The sequence below is a fragment of the Salmo trutta genome, chromosome 12 (assembly GCF_901001165.1).
Source record: "Salmo trutta chromosome 12, fSalTru1.1, whole genome shotgun sequence".
Taxonomy (NCBI): domain Eukaryota; kingdom Metazoa; phylum Chordata; class Actinopteri; order Salmoniformes; family Salmonidae; genus Salmo; species Salmo trutta.
This window is the reverse complement of record NC_042968.1, coordinates 91,301,547-91,316,546: the sequence shown is the minus strand read 5'-3', so window position 1 is coordinate 91,316,546 and position 15,000 is coordinate 91,301,547. Positions and strand designations below refer to the sequence as shown.

The window sequence follows — 15,000 nt, the reverse complement described above, 5'->3', positions numbered from 1 at the left end:
GTCACTCCATCACATCAATACAGTCAACTCCATCACATCAGTACAGTCAACTCCATCACATCAGTACAGTCAACTCCATCACATCAATACAGTCAACTCCATCACATCAGTACAGTCAACTCCATCACATCAATACAGTCAACTCCATCACATCAATACAGTCAACTCCATCACATCAATACAGTCAACTCCATCACATCAATACAGTCAACTCCATCACATCAATACAGTCAACTCCATCACATCAGTACAGTCAACTCCATCACATCAATACAGTCAACTCCATCACATCAATACAGTCAACTCCATCACATCAATACAGTCAACTCCATCACATCAATACAGTCAACTCCATCACATCAATACAGTCAACTCCATCACATCAGTACAGTCAACTCCATCACATCAGTACAGTCAACTCCATCACATCAAGTACAGTCAACTCCATCACATCAATACAGTCAACTCCATCACATCAATACAGTCAACTCCATCACATCAATACAGTCAACTCCATCACATCAGTACAGTCAACTCCATCACATCAGTACAGTCAACTCCATCACATCAATACAGTCAACTCCATCACATCAATACAGTCAACTCCATCACATCTAGGCTTGGGCGGTATACCGTATATTTACGTATACTGGGGTATTTGGAAATAGCCACGGGATAGTTTTTCAATACCATTAACTATTTTTTTTTATACATTTAAATATTTGCAGCTACTTTTTTATGAAATACCTACAGTCAACTTGTGCAATACTTTAGGAGATAAAGCAGATTGCATTCTTCATTTCACCTGTCACATTATTTTACATTATGAAGCTTACCGTAGTTCTCCAGAACAGTTGAGCCAGACACGTAATTAGCCCAACAGGAGAAATCGGGAGCAATGTGAGTTCAGCTGTGTATTGACAGGGGTCACCTTTTATATTGAAATTCAAGTGATTTTTTTGTTGTTGTTGCTTCAATAGAGTGACCAGGGACGTGCAACTGCAGTTTTCCTTCACGGAAAATATATTAGTGCAACACATTCAGCAGATAATAGCTTAATTTCCATCAGATGACAACAGAAGCACAACGTTATTTGGCTGGCAGCCACACAAGTAATGAGCTTACAATGAAAAAGCAAAAACTATCCAAGGCCATCATATTTCTGTTTATCATAAGGAAGAATATTGACAGCTACATTTCCTAATGTTTTTCACAAATTAATCTTGCATTTTACCAGGGGGGAAAGTAGGCTGGCTGCACTGAGAAAAGTACATAAGAAAAGTAGCTAGACATCAGTCAGAGCTCTGTCCACTGACATAATAATGCCTGTTCGAGAACTCTCATGCAAGTGCAGAAGTGCAACTGAAGCACAACATGAGTCTGACGCCGAGCAGAAATTATGAAGCATTTTAGATCTGTGTTTACAAAACGCAGCAATGTATTTTATATTTTCTTTCTTTGTTAACGTGACTCCTAAATGTAACTTGATATTTATCTAAATAAGTGGCTGAATTAAGGTGATGGGGGATATTGTGTTAGCTTTCTGCCGTGTTTGAAAAGGCAAAGCCCTTTGGATGAGTTATTTGTACAGCTGCTACTGCCATCTTGATTTCCTTGTGTTTTTTTTGTCCTCTCCGTTCTCGGCTCATCTGCTCCTCCCCCCTCTTCTCATTAGCAGAGCAGGCAGGCCTGTTGCCCTAGCGACTCCAGACTCCACACAGACACAGGGTGTACACATGCTGCTCCAGGGCCACTGCTGTTCTTCCTCCAGACTCCACACAGACACAGCGTGTACACATGCTGCTGCAGAGCCAGTGCTGTTCTTCCTTCAGACTCCAGACTCCACACAGACACAGCGTGTACACATGCTGTTCCAGAACCAGTGCTGCTCATTTGCACAATGTTTCTCGTTTACATTTGTTTGTAAATGTCTAAACTCACAAAAAATGATCTTCGGTAGCTTCTACATATATATGTATAAATTTATGAGCTGGATTGCCTGTATTTGCAATAAAAAAAAATGGTTTACACTCGTTAGAATATTTAACTAGCAGCCTCCACGGAAATGCGCTATTACTTGTGCTAATTTAATTGGCATTCTGGTAACAGACACCCAAAGGGCATTTTTGCAGGGTTTTTTGTATGTTCTAAACCGGTAATACCGTAAATCCCGGGATGAGAAAAGGATGGTATGATGATATGAAAAATGTGGATACTGCTCAACCCTAATCACATCATTATAGTCAGCTCAAGCATTCCCATTTTTCCTTCAGGTTCAGGTACATATCCGTACATTTGAAAAGGCACAGAGGCTGGGATTCAACCCAAGGCATGTTAAAGAGCAACACACTAGACAGCCGACACCATTTAAATGTAATTAACGCTAGAGCAGTCATCCACAGTGTTACCATGAATACGATATCCACAAATGGTTGGGGAAACCTTTAGAGAGGAACATCATTTAAAAATTAAAAATGGCCTATGTGGCATCGGTAGACTAGGATTAAGATCACTTTACAGGTCATATTGGACACAAGGTCCCAACCTAAATTTAACTTCCGCTTTTAACCCAACCCCACCGAACGACACACATACATATCCAGGTTTTGGAGAGGTGTGGGGGGGGCTGCCGCACTGGGCGCCTGGGGAGCTGTTGTTGGGGGGGGGGTCTGGCGGGCAATGGCATCTAGTAGAGCTGGGACACTAAACCGAAAATTATCGGCACTGACCATTTATCGAGGACATTTTACTGATAACGTTTTACTAATAGCAATAAGCCGCCTTTACTCGAGACAATGTAAAGTTTGAAATGAATTAAGTCTGCTAACATGGGCTATTGATAACGGGACAATTGAAAGTGTGCTTCTACACCTGCATTGCTTGCCGTTTGGGGTTTTAGGCTGGGCTTCTGTACAGCACTTTGTGGCATCAGCTGATGTAAGAAAGGCTTTATAAATACATTTGATTTAAATTGGATTGTAAGTAGTAGTAGGTATTTTTTTTATGGTGCACATTGTCATAAACTTAAATCTATTGTTATGATGACAATTCAGTGAATTCATCATGATATGGATTTTTGTACATATCACCCAGCACTAGCATTACCAGTCAGCTCACTTCCCGCCATATTTTTCCGCGTCGGACCCAGGATTCAAACTGGCAACCTTCCTGCTGCTGGCTCGCCACTCTAACCGCTAGGCTACCTGTCGCCCTAATAGTGTAAATAGGACTGAGAGAACTTTAACGTTGGTATTTTACAAAACAAGAATGTTGGAGATTTATGGAATCGATGATGTCTCTGATTTCCTTTTATATTTGGGTTTTAGGTTTGGGTTTTAGGTAGGCTAATGGTTTAGTTTTAGGATAATGGCTAATGCCCACTAACACCTGGGTGTTTGTTCTTAATTCTCTCTCGGAATGCACACTGACCGTGGTATATTTAGTTCGATGTTGGATATCTCTATAGGGCTACTTAGGGACTGTCAATGAATAACACAATGTATATGGGACCATATTTTACAATTTCAATAGTTCAGAACTTCAATGACTTAAAAGCCTTAAACCAATTATACATTGTAAAATATACAATATACAAATATTAAAAACCTTTAATAAAAAAATATTGTCCATGTACATTGTGTAATTTATTGACGGTCCCTAACTAGCCCCATATATATCCAAAAGCGAACTAACTTTTTCATGGTCACACACAGGCGGAAGCTAATTGACGATAGTTGTCTAGCTTGCTAGCATCTTCCAGACACAAATGAGAGAATACGTCACAATTTCCCTCACCCTAGCAGAGTTGGTTTGACTGTTTTCAAGATAACTAAACAGGTGAGTGACTGTAACTGTGTATCTTTTTTGCCAGTGTGTACAAAAGTTTCCTACGTGCGAAAACACACACAAGAGACACCCACATCAAAGCACACCACCAAGTCACAAATCTCGTCTCTCCAGTCACATTTCTTAATCAGGAGCAAAAAACCGAGGTGAAATCAGTCAATTCAGCCTCCCTTTAAATGGCACATTGTCGGCTGTCTAATGCACTGCTCTATACTATAACCCACCTGAGATAAAACAAAACAAATTGATTTGAGTCTTCCTCAGTCAGTATAGTTCAGTGATAAGATTAGCTGAAGAACATTCATTTGTTGGTTCCCCACCTGGAAGTAGACAGAGTCCAGGGTGATGATCTTGGAGGAGGTGAAGAAGGTATCAAAGTCCACCTCTGTCATGGGTGTAGTGACCCCATCCGGGCCAGCAGGGGCACTGACGAGCCAGCGGTAGCGTGTCATCGTGTTGTTGATGTGCTCGCTGACACAGATGGAGCCTGTCTTGTCGTAGTCAGGGTACTTAGGGTTACAGGCCTGGATGGGTTGGGGGAGGTGGAGGGAGAGGGGAATGGAGGGAGGCAGGGAGAGAGAGGTGAGGAATGAAAGGGGAGATGTAGGAGAGAGGAAGTGAGGGAGAGAGAGAGAAAATAAATGTGTGAATCACAAAGAACACAAATCAACTGTCAGCTTGCATGTTCTTAAATTGACAATAATATATGCAAAATGCACCCATGCATATACCCACATTTATACAGTGCCTTTGGGAAGCATTCAGACTCCTTGACTTTCTCCACGTTTTGTTATGTTACAGCCTTCATCAATCTACACACAATACTCCATAATGACAAAGCAAAAACAGTTTTTCTGAAATGTTTGCTAATTTATAAAAATTAAAAATCTTAAACATCACATTTCCATAAGTATTCAGACCCTTTACGCAGTAATTTGTTGAAGCACCTTTGGCAGCGATTACAGACTTGAGTCTACTTGGGTTTGACACTACAAACCTGTATTTGGGGAGTTTCTCCAAATGGTTTTCTGAAGACCCTCTCAAGCTCTGTCAGGTTGGATGGGGAGCATTGCCGCACAGATATTTTCAGGTCTCTTCGGAGATGTTCGATCAGGTTCAAGTCCGGGCTCTGGCTGGGCCACTCAAGGACTTGTCCCGAAGCCACTTCTGCATTGTCTTGGATGTGTGCATAGTGTCGCTGTCCTGTTGGAAGGTGAACCTTCGCCCCAGTCTGCGGTCCTGAGCGCTCTGGAGCAGGTTTTCATCAAGGACCTCTCTGTAATTTGCTCTGTTCATCTTTGCCTCGATCCTTACTAGTTTCCCAGTCCCTGCCGCTGAAAAACCTCCCCACAGCATGATGCTGCCACCACCATGCTTCACCGTAGGGATGGTGCCAGGTTTCTTCCAGATGTGACGCTTAGCATTCAGGCCAAAGAAAACATCTGCTAAAAATGTGTATGCGACCATTCAAAGAGTTCAATCTTGGTTTCATCAGACCAGAGAATCTTGTTTCCCATGGTTTGAAAGTCTTTAGGTGCCTTTTGGCAAACTCCAAACGGGCTGTCATGTGCCTTTTACTGAGGAGTGGCTTCTGTCAGGCCACTCTACCATAAAGGCCTGATTGGTGGAGTGCTGCAGAGATGGTTGTCCTTCTGAAAGGTTCTCCCATCTCCACAGAGGAACTCTAGAGCTCTGTCAGAGTGACCATCGGGTTCTTGGTAAAACTCCCTCCCAGTTCAGTTTACAACTGGGATCCCAGCAAACAGTGGACGTCCTAAGGACATTCAGTGACATTCCCATTAGGTCTCTTTAAGGGTTTCAGCGAGACGTTAAGGGTATCCCACACTTGGAACATTAAAACATAACGTTAACCTCAGGACCATAAATAAGAGGACGTTCAGTAGAGGTCATGGTTTGGTCACAGTATATAACGTTATAATAACGTATTTTGATGTCCATTAGGGAATGTTATGAAAAGGTTTCTATTTTGTTCTGATAGGACGTTATTCACGGGACATTCAATGACCACAAGGGGATGCTTCGTGATGATCAAGGGGACGTCGCATGATGGTGCCCAGGGAATGTTTTCTGGGGGGGACCTTTGCTTATTTCCCTGTAAGTTACCAGGACGTCACTGAGCACCATGTCAGAACCATGTCCGGATCTTTGTAGGACGTTCCCAGGACTTTCATTTTACTAGTCAGTTGGACGTTGCTTGATGGTCCCAAGAGAACATCCCTGCAACCAAACATTTGTCGTTAGAATGTCCCCAGAATGCCACTAAATGGTAGTCTGAAGTGGACGTTGTGTTATGATCCATGTTTCTTCTAATTGATTTTGTCACTGAACAGATTTCAGGTCTCCTGAGGATGTACCCACGTTAACTTACAGTTTTAACTAGGCTACTTTGGGTATTTGTGTAGGACTACCACAGTGGCTTACCATCAAAAACAACGGAGAATGCCTTTTATGCTCACTTCGAGGCAAGCAACAATGAAGCATGCATGAGAGCACCAGCTGTTTTAAACAACTGTATGACCTTTAAACAGGTCAACATTCACAAGACTGCGGGGCCAGACGGATTATCAAGATTATCAGGATCACCACTTTATTTTAAGTGAAATATCAGAATAATAGTAGAGAGATTTATTTCAGCTTTAATTTATTTGATCACATTCCCAGTGGTCAGAAGTTTACATACGCTCAATTAGTATTTGGTAGCATTGCTTTTAAATTGTTTAACTTGGGTCATATGTTTCGGGTAGCCTTCCACAAGCTTGCCACAATAAGTTAGGTGAATTTTGGCCCATTTCTCCTGACAGAGCTAGTATAACTGAGTTAGGTTTGTAGGCATTCTTGCTCGCACATGCTTTTTCAGTTCTGCCCACAAATTTTCTATAGGATTGAGGTCAGGGCTTTGTGATGGCCACTCCAATACCCTGACTGTGTTGTCCTTAAGCCATTTTGCCACAACTTTGGAAGTATGCTTGGGGTCATTGCCCATTTGAAAGACCCATTTGCGACCAAGCTTTAACTTCCTGACTGATGTCTTGAGATGTTGCTTCAATATATCCACGTAATTTTCCTTCGTCATGATGCCATCTATTTTGTGAAGTGCACCAGTCCCTCCTGCAGCAAAGCACCCCCACAACATGATGCTGCCACCCCCGTGCTTCACGGTTGGGATGGTGTTCTTCGGCTTGCAAGCCTCCCCCTTTTTCCCCCAAACATAATGATGGTCATTATGGCCAAACAGTTCTATTTTTGTTTCATCAGACCAGAGGACATTTCTCCAAAAAGTACGATCTTTGTTCCCATGTGCAGTTGCAAACCGTAGTTTGGCTATTCCATGGCGGTTTTGGAGCAGTGGCTTCTTCCTTGCTGAGCGGCCTTTCAGGTTATGTCGATATAGGACTAGTTTTACTGTGGATATAGATACTTTTGTACCTGTTTCTTCCAGCATCTTCACAAGGTCCTTTGCTGTTGGTCTGGGATTGATTTGCACTTTTCGCACCAAAGTATGTTCATCTCTAGGAGACAGAACGCGTCTCCTTCCTGAGCGGTATGACGGCTGCGTGGTCCCATGGTGTTTATACTTGCGTACTATTGTTTGTACAGATGAACGTGGTACTTTCAGGCATTTGGAAATTGTTCCCAAAGATGAACCAGACTTGTGGAGGTCTACAATTTGTTTTTTCTGAGGTCTTGGCTGATTTCTTTTGATTTTCCCGTGATGTCAAGCAAAGAGGCACTGAGTTTGAAGGTAGGCCTTGAAATACATCCACAGGTACACCTCCAATTGACTCAAATGATGTCAATTCGCCTATCAGAAGCTTCTAAAGCCATGACATAATTTTCTGGAATATTCCAAGCTGTTTAAAAGCACAGTCAACTTAGTGTATGTAAACTTCTGACCCACTGGAATTGTGATAAAGTGAATTATGAGTGAAATAATCTGTCTGTAAACAATTGTTGGAAAAATGACTTGTGTCATTCACAAATTAGATGTCCTAACCGACTTGCCAAAAACTATAATTTGCTAACAAGAAATTTGTGGAGTGGTTGAAAGACGAGTTTTAATGACTCCAACCTAAGTGTATGTAAACTTCCGACTTCAAATGTACATTTTTTAAGCAGACGACCATAGTCCCTGTGCCCAAGAACACTAAGGTAACCTGCCTAAATGGCTACCATCCTCATCCCATTATCCCAGAAACCCTAGACCCACTCCAATTTGCATACCTCACCAACAGATCCACAGATGATGCAATCTCTATTGCACTCCACACTGCCCTTTCCCACCTGGACACAAGTAACACCTATGTGAGAATGCTATTCATTGACTACAGCTCAGCGTTCAACACCATAGTGCCCTCCAAGTTCATCACTAAGCTAAGGACCCTGAGACTAAACACATCCCTCTGCACCTGGCAACAACACTTACCAGTATATTCTGTTAATATGGCTTGTTAAAAAAAAATGAAAAGTTGACTTATGTTCAAAGACGAGTAGACGGATAAGTATGCATTCATTCTACCCGTTTCGAGCACAAAACCAACGTTCCTGATATGTAGCCTTCGTGAAAAGTGTTAAGTGCCGTTATGACACCAGGCATAGTACATTGGATCAGGTGTATCCTCTGAACACGGAGGTGAGAACAAACAAGATGAACCAACTCAAATCCCAATATGAGAGGTTCACCAAAGTCCTTGTCAATTCCCTGACAGCCCAACAACGTGCAATGGTGTGTTCACTGAGGATAGCTTGGGTTTTTTGGGGAAAACACCCCCCAAAAAACTTTTATTCGGATGCTGAGATGGTAAAATAATGCATGTGTGAAGTTGCTGACTACAAGGTAAACAAAAAGATAAGCTCATGGAAAATCAAACAGATCCCACTTGTCAGATTCCACAGCAATGAGGAGAACTGAAATATTAGCTGAAGTTTTAACTTCACAACTTGATGAGGGCCATTCAGTATGCACCATGCATGTCATTAGTTGTGGATAAATCGGTTGTCGTCGGTGATGGAGGACCAAAACGCAGCAGGTACGTGTATGCTCATCTTGAGAATTTATTAACTTCAAAAAATGAACGTACAAAATAACAAAACAAAAAAAGAACGAATGAACAACTACAAACAGTCTGGTTAGCATAGGCTCAACACAGAACAATCACCCACAAATACCAAACACAAACACACCCTACTATATGGGACTCTCAATCAAAGGCAGATAGACAACACCTACCTTCAACTGAGAGTCCCAACCCCAATTAACCAAACATAGACATACACTCACTAGACTCTACATAGAAATACTTAAACATAAACCAAAACCCGGAATTACTAAATCAACCACCCTTTTAACAAAACACACCACCCTGAACCACATAAAACAAATACCCTCTGCCACGCCCTGACCAAACTACAAAAACAATTAACCTTATACTGGCCAGGACGTGACACCCAGCTTCTGGGTGTTGGACATGTTTTTTTTATATAACAAAACAATTAAGGAATTCTGCGAGGAGATGTTCGGGCCTTAACACATCTAGAAGCACACACACACAGGAAGTGGATATCCATGAGGTCATCAAAAAAGGGGGATAGATCTGAAGTCTATGGTCTCCATCGCCACAGATGGAACTCCAGCCATGACAGGAAGAGGGAGGGTACTGGTTGCATATTTGAAAGAGGACCACCCTGACATCATACCACTACATCGTCAATCAATAGTATTTTGAGGTCGTGACTACAATGATGAAACTAATCCACTTTTTGAGAGCATTAGGAATTCTGACAATACCAGTTTTGATGACTCACAACAATGTCAGGTGGCTCAGCAAAAGGTGGTGTTTTGGAACATTTTTGGGTCATTCAGGAGGAAATCTAAGCTTTCTTATCATAGTAAAAGAGTGACAAGGCCACTCAGTTTGAGTTTTTGGAAAATGAGGAGAAGATAGAAACAGTTGCATTACATCACACCTTAATCAACTGAATGTTAAACTGCAGGGACGGGACAACATAGCTTCTGATATGATAACAGCAGTCCAGGCTTTCTCCAAGGAGAACTTATCCACTTCCCCAATCCTCTGGTGCAAACGCAGGGAGACAACCATGTTGATTTCATCCACAAGCTGATGGATCATTTCAAGGCTCGCTTTGATGACTTCACTGTTGGAAGAGAACTGCTGCTGCTCATCCAGAACCACTTCTTGGTCACAAATGTGACAAAGTTGTCAGAACAAGCAAAATATATCTTCAGATGGGTAGACGTTGCATCACTGCAAATAAAGTTGATTGAGCTTCAAGAAAATGTGGCTTTTGAAGGAATAGGTTCGTGATTGTGACTCTGTGTCTTTCTGGGGGAAAGATGGTGCCTGCTGCTGATGTCCCTGTCCCCAAGAAACTGGGCACTACACATTCTGACAATGTAATGGCTTCACATCCAGCTGTGAATCAGAATTCTCCACAATGAACTTTATTCAAAACAAATACCGTACCATGGCTCACCAATGAACACCTGCACCAGTGTCTCTGAGAGTTGCTCTCACATTATTTGTGCCAACGTTCAAAGTATTGTCAAGAGACAGAAAGTGTTGTTTCTCTCATTGATGCAAGGGCAAGGCCCACAGTGACTTATACAATAATATTGCATGGCCCACAGTGACTTATACAATAATATTGCATGGCCCACAGTGACTTATACATTAATATTGCATGGCCCACAGTGACTTCTACATTCATATTGCATGGCCCACAGTGACTTCTACATTCATATTGCATGGCCCACAGTGACTTCTACATTCATATTGCATGGCCCACAGTGACTTTCTGTGCATTCAGATTATTATTCAAAGTTTATTCTCCAGAAAACATGCACTGTATTTTATTTAAATATGATTTAATAATTCAATGGTTCACTGTGCACTTTTTGCATAGGCAACTAACGTTACAATTTGAAATCCAAACAACTCTTGTTTCAGGCTCCTATACAAGTATTTCAGTACGACCTCGAAAACATCTGCTAAAAATGTGTATGCGACCATTCAAATTTGATTAGATTTTTGATTACAAATATTACTTCACTACAGCCAGGCCAAATTGCTTTACTCTCTGTTAAGATTGGGTATTACAGCCCCTGACCCTGTCAGATGTGTTCCCTGACACAGTCAGACTACCCTTTCAGATGTGTTGCCTGACCCAGTCAGACTACCCTTTCAGATGTGTTCCCTGACACAGTCAGACTACCCTTTCAGATGTGTTCCCTGACACAGTCAGACTACCCTTTCAGATGTGTTCCCTGACACAGTCAGACTACCCTTTCAGATGTGTTCCCTGACACAGTCAGACTACCCTGTCAGATGTGTTCCCTGACAGTCAGACTACCCTTTCAGATGTGTTCCCTGACACAGTCAGACTACCCTTTCAGATGTGTTCCCTGACACAGTCAGACTACCCTTTCAGATGTGTTGCCTGACACAGTCAGACTACCCTTTCAGATGTGTTCCCTGACACAGTCAGACTACCCTTTCAGATGTGTTCCCTGACACAGTCAGACTACCCTTTCAGATGTGTTCCCTGACACAGTCAGACTACCCTTTCAGATGTGTTCCCTGACACAGTCAGACTACCCTTTCAGATGTGTTCCCTGACACAGTCAGACTACCCTGTCAGATGTGTTCCCTGACACAGTCAGACTACCCTTTCAGATGTGTTCCCTGACACAGTCAGACTACCCTTTCAGATGTGTTCCCTGACACAGTCAGACTACCCTTTCAGATGTGTTCCCTGACACAGTCAGACTACCCTTTCAGATGTGTTCCCGGTGTGTTGTCTGTCTGCTGGTGGAAGCAATGGGAAAACAAGCTGAATTTCAGGGACATAGACTGACTTGTGGGGAAAGAGACTGACACAGACAAACGTATGGTTGCAGACTCACTCTTGGGGACATAGACTGACTCTTGGGGACATAGACTGACTCTTGGGGACATAGACTGACTCTTGGGGACATAGACTGACTCTTGGGGACATAGACTGGGGACATAGACTGACTCTTGGGGACATAGACTGACTCTTGGGGACATAGACTGACTCTTGGGGACATAGACTGACTCTTTGGGACATAGACTGACTCTTGGGGACATAGACTGACTCTTGGGGACATAGATTGACTTGGGGGCGTAGACTGACTCTTGGGGACATAGATTGACTCTTGGGGACATAGACTGACTCTTGGGGACGTAGACTGACTCTTGGGAATGTAGATTGACTTACGGTGACACAGACAATGGGGTAGCCAGCAGGAGGGTGGAGGTTCTGAGCCGTCTTGCTCACGTCGTCATAGTGCAGCAGTGACACCACGTGAGGCAGGGAGGGGAAGGTGACGTCGGCCATACCGTTGGTCTCCTCAATGTACACGACGGCCTTAGTCATCTGACACAACACACAAGGGGGTTTGTACGAGTTAGATTGACTGAGTTAGATTGACGTTTGTACCAAGTTAACTTTGATTGACTTAGTTTGTAAGAGTTAGATTGAATTAGTTTGTACTACCATGTGTTAAACTACCATGTGTTAAAAGCCATTAGATCTCAACAGCAACAAAACATTGATTGATTGGTATGTAGTGAGAGTGTTAAGGTGTGATTGGTTGGTTAATTGATTGGTATGTAGTGAGAGTGTTCAGGTGTGATTGGTTGGTTAATTGATTGGTAAGTAGTGAGAGTGTTCAGGTGTGATTGGTTGGTTAATTGATTGGTATGTAGTGAGAGTGTTCAGGTGTGATTGGTTGGTTAATTGATTGGTATGTAGTGAGAGTGTTCAGGTGTGATTGGTTGGTTAATTGATTGGTATGTAGTGAGAGTGTTCAGGTGTGATTGGTTGGTTAATTGATTGGTATGTAGTGAGAGTGTTAAGGTGTGATTGGTTGGTTAATTGATTGGTATGTAGTGAGAGTGTTCAGGTGTGATTGGTTGGTTAATTGATTGGTATGTAGTGAGAGTGTTCAGGTGTGATTGGTTGGTTAATTGATTGGTATGTAGTGAGAGTGTTCAGGTGTGATTGGTTGGTTAATTGATTAGTATGTAGTGAGAGTGTTCAGGTGTGATTGGTTGGTTAATTGATTGGTATGTAGTGAGAGTGTTCAGGTGTGATTGGTTGGTTAATTGATTGGTATGTAGTGAGAGTGTTAAGGTGTGATTGGTTGGTTAATTGATTGGTATGTAGTGAGAGTGTTCAGGTGTGATTGGTTCGTTAATTGATTGGTATGTAGTGAGAGTGTTCAGGTGTGATTGGTTGGTTAATTGATTGGTATGTAGTGAGAGTGTTAAGGTGTGATTGGTTGGTTAATTGATTGGTATGTAGTGAGAGTGTTCAGGTGTGATTGGTTGGTTAATTGATTGGTATGTAGTGAGAGTGTTCAGGTGTGATTGGTTGGTTAATTGATTGGTATGTAGTGAGAGTGTTCAGGTGTGATTGGTTGGTTAATTGATTAGTATGTAGTGAGAGTGTTCAGGTGTGATTGGTTGGTTAATTGATTGGTATGTAGTGAGAGTGTTCAGGTGTGATTGGTTGGTTAATTGATTGGTATGTAGTGAGCGTGTTAAGGTGTGATTGGTTGGTTAATTGATTGGTATGTAGTGAGAGTGTTCAGGTGTGATTGGTTGGTTAATTGATTGGTATGTAGTGAGAGTGTTCAGGTGTGATTGGTTGGTTAATTGATCGGTATGTAGTGAGAGTGTTAAGGTGTGATTGTTTGGTTAATTGATTGGTATGTAGTGAGAGTGTTCAGGTGTGATTGGTTGGTTAATTGATTGGTATGTAGTGAGAGTGTTCAGGTGTGATTGGTTCGTTAATTGATTGGTATGTAGTGAGAGTGTTAAGGTGTGATTGTTTGGTTAATTGATTGGTATGTAGTGAGAGTGTTAAGGTGTGATTGTTTGGTTAATTGATTGGTATGTAGTGAGAGTGTTCAGGTGTGATTGGTTGGTTAATTGATTGGTATGTAGTGAGAGTGTATAGGAGTGACTGGTTGATTCTGACAGGCCTAGCTCCTCCTCACCTGCGTTTCGGCCACCATGTTGTCGTCAGGTTTCAGGTGAACGGTGAAGGCTTCTCTCATCTCTCTGATTCCATCATACAACACCTCCACCTCTACAACGTGCTCCGTCTGCCCATGCTTAAACTTAACATCTGCAAACACACACACACACACACACACACACACACACACACACACACACACACACACACACACACACACACACACACACACACACACACACACACACACACACACACACACATTACAGTCTCTAGTTATTTTCTAGGCCATTACTGTTTTTCCCTGGCTGATACTGTAGGTCCTCAGTACTTACCCTCTGAGACAGGATGGTAGTCCTCTCCTGAGGTAGCTGACCCGTCCTTGGTGTGAACACGGACCACTGACAACTTGGAGGTGTCGCCCAATCGCAGCACTGGAATCTTCACCGAGGAAACAGAGCCTGCCTCCTTGGGCTCACTCACACTGAACTTGGTCTCTCCAAACATGATGATAGACTCTGGAGAGGAGTCAGAGAGAGGTTGGGGTCAGAGGGAGGTTGAGGTTTTTAGGAGGGAGAGAGAGAGAGGAGGGGATAGAAGGGGGGTGACTGGAGGCAATGTGTACGTGTATATAGCCTTAGTTACTTCAGTGAATCATCATGACAGTTAAGCACTGAACATAACAACGTGATAATGAGTCATTATGTTAAATTACTGTCATTATTTCCCAACACGAGATATAAGTAATGATAATGTAAGAGATTACACGGAATTATAAATACCACTACAGCTGTTGAATAATTATCGTTTGAAGTGAAAGGAAGTTTCTTACTCCACCCTTTGTTCTTTTCCCCCCTCCCTCCCTCCCTCCCTCTCCTCCCTCCCTCCCTCCCTCCCTCTCCTCCCTCCCTCCATCCCTCCCTCCCTCCTCCCTCCATCCCTCCTCCCTCCCCTCTCCCTCCCTCCCTCCTCCCTCCCTCCCTCCCTCCATCCCTCCCTCCATCCCCCTCCCTCCCTCTCTCCCTCCCTCCCTCCATCCCCCTCCCTCCCTCCCTCCCTCCCTCCCTCTCCCTCCCTCCCTCTCTCCTCCCTCCCTCCCATCCCTCCCTC

General features: G+C 42.9%; 1 protein-coding gene across 1 annotated transcript in view; it reads right to left on the bottom strand.

The window, feature by feature from the left end:
- The window catches only part of frem2a (FRAS1 related extracellular matrix 2a), a 193,585-nt gene that overhangs the window by 37,002 nt on the left and 141,583 nt on the right, over positions 1–15,000 (bottom strand). Inside the window, exons 9-12 of the mRNA XM_029766741.1 lie at positions 14,226–14,408; positions 13,910–14,040; positions 12,124–12,282; positions 4,167–4,370 (exon numbers count right to left, since the gene is read on the bottom strand). Of these exons, the coding sequence (XP_029622601.1) occupies positions 4,167–4,370; positions 12,124–12,282; positions 13,910–14,040; positions 14,226–14,408 (677 nt within the window). The remainder of the gene's footprint in view (positions 1–4,166; positions 4,371–12,123; positions 12,283–13,909; positions 14,041–14,225; positions 14,409–15,000) is intronic.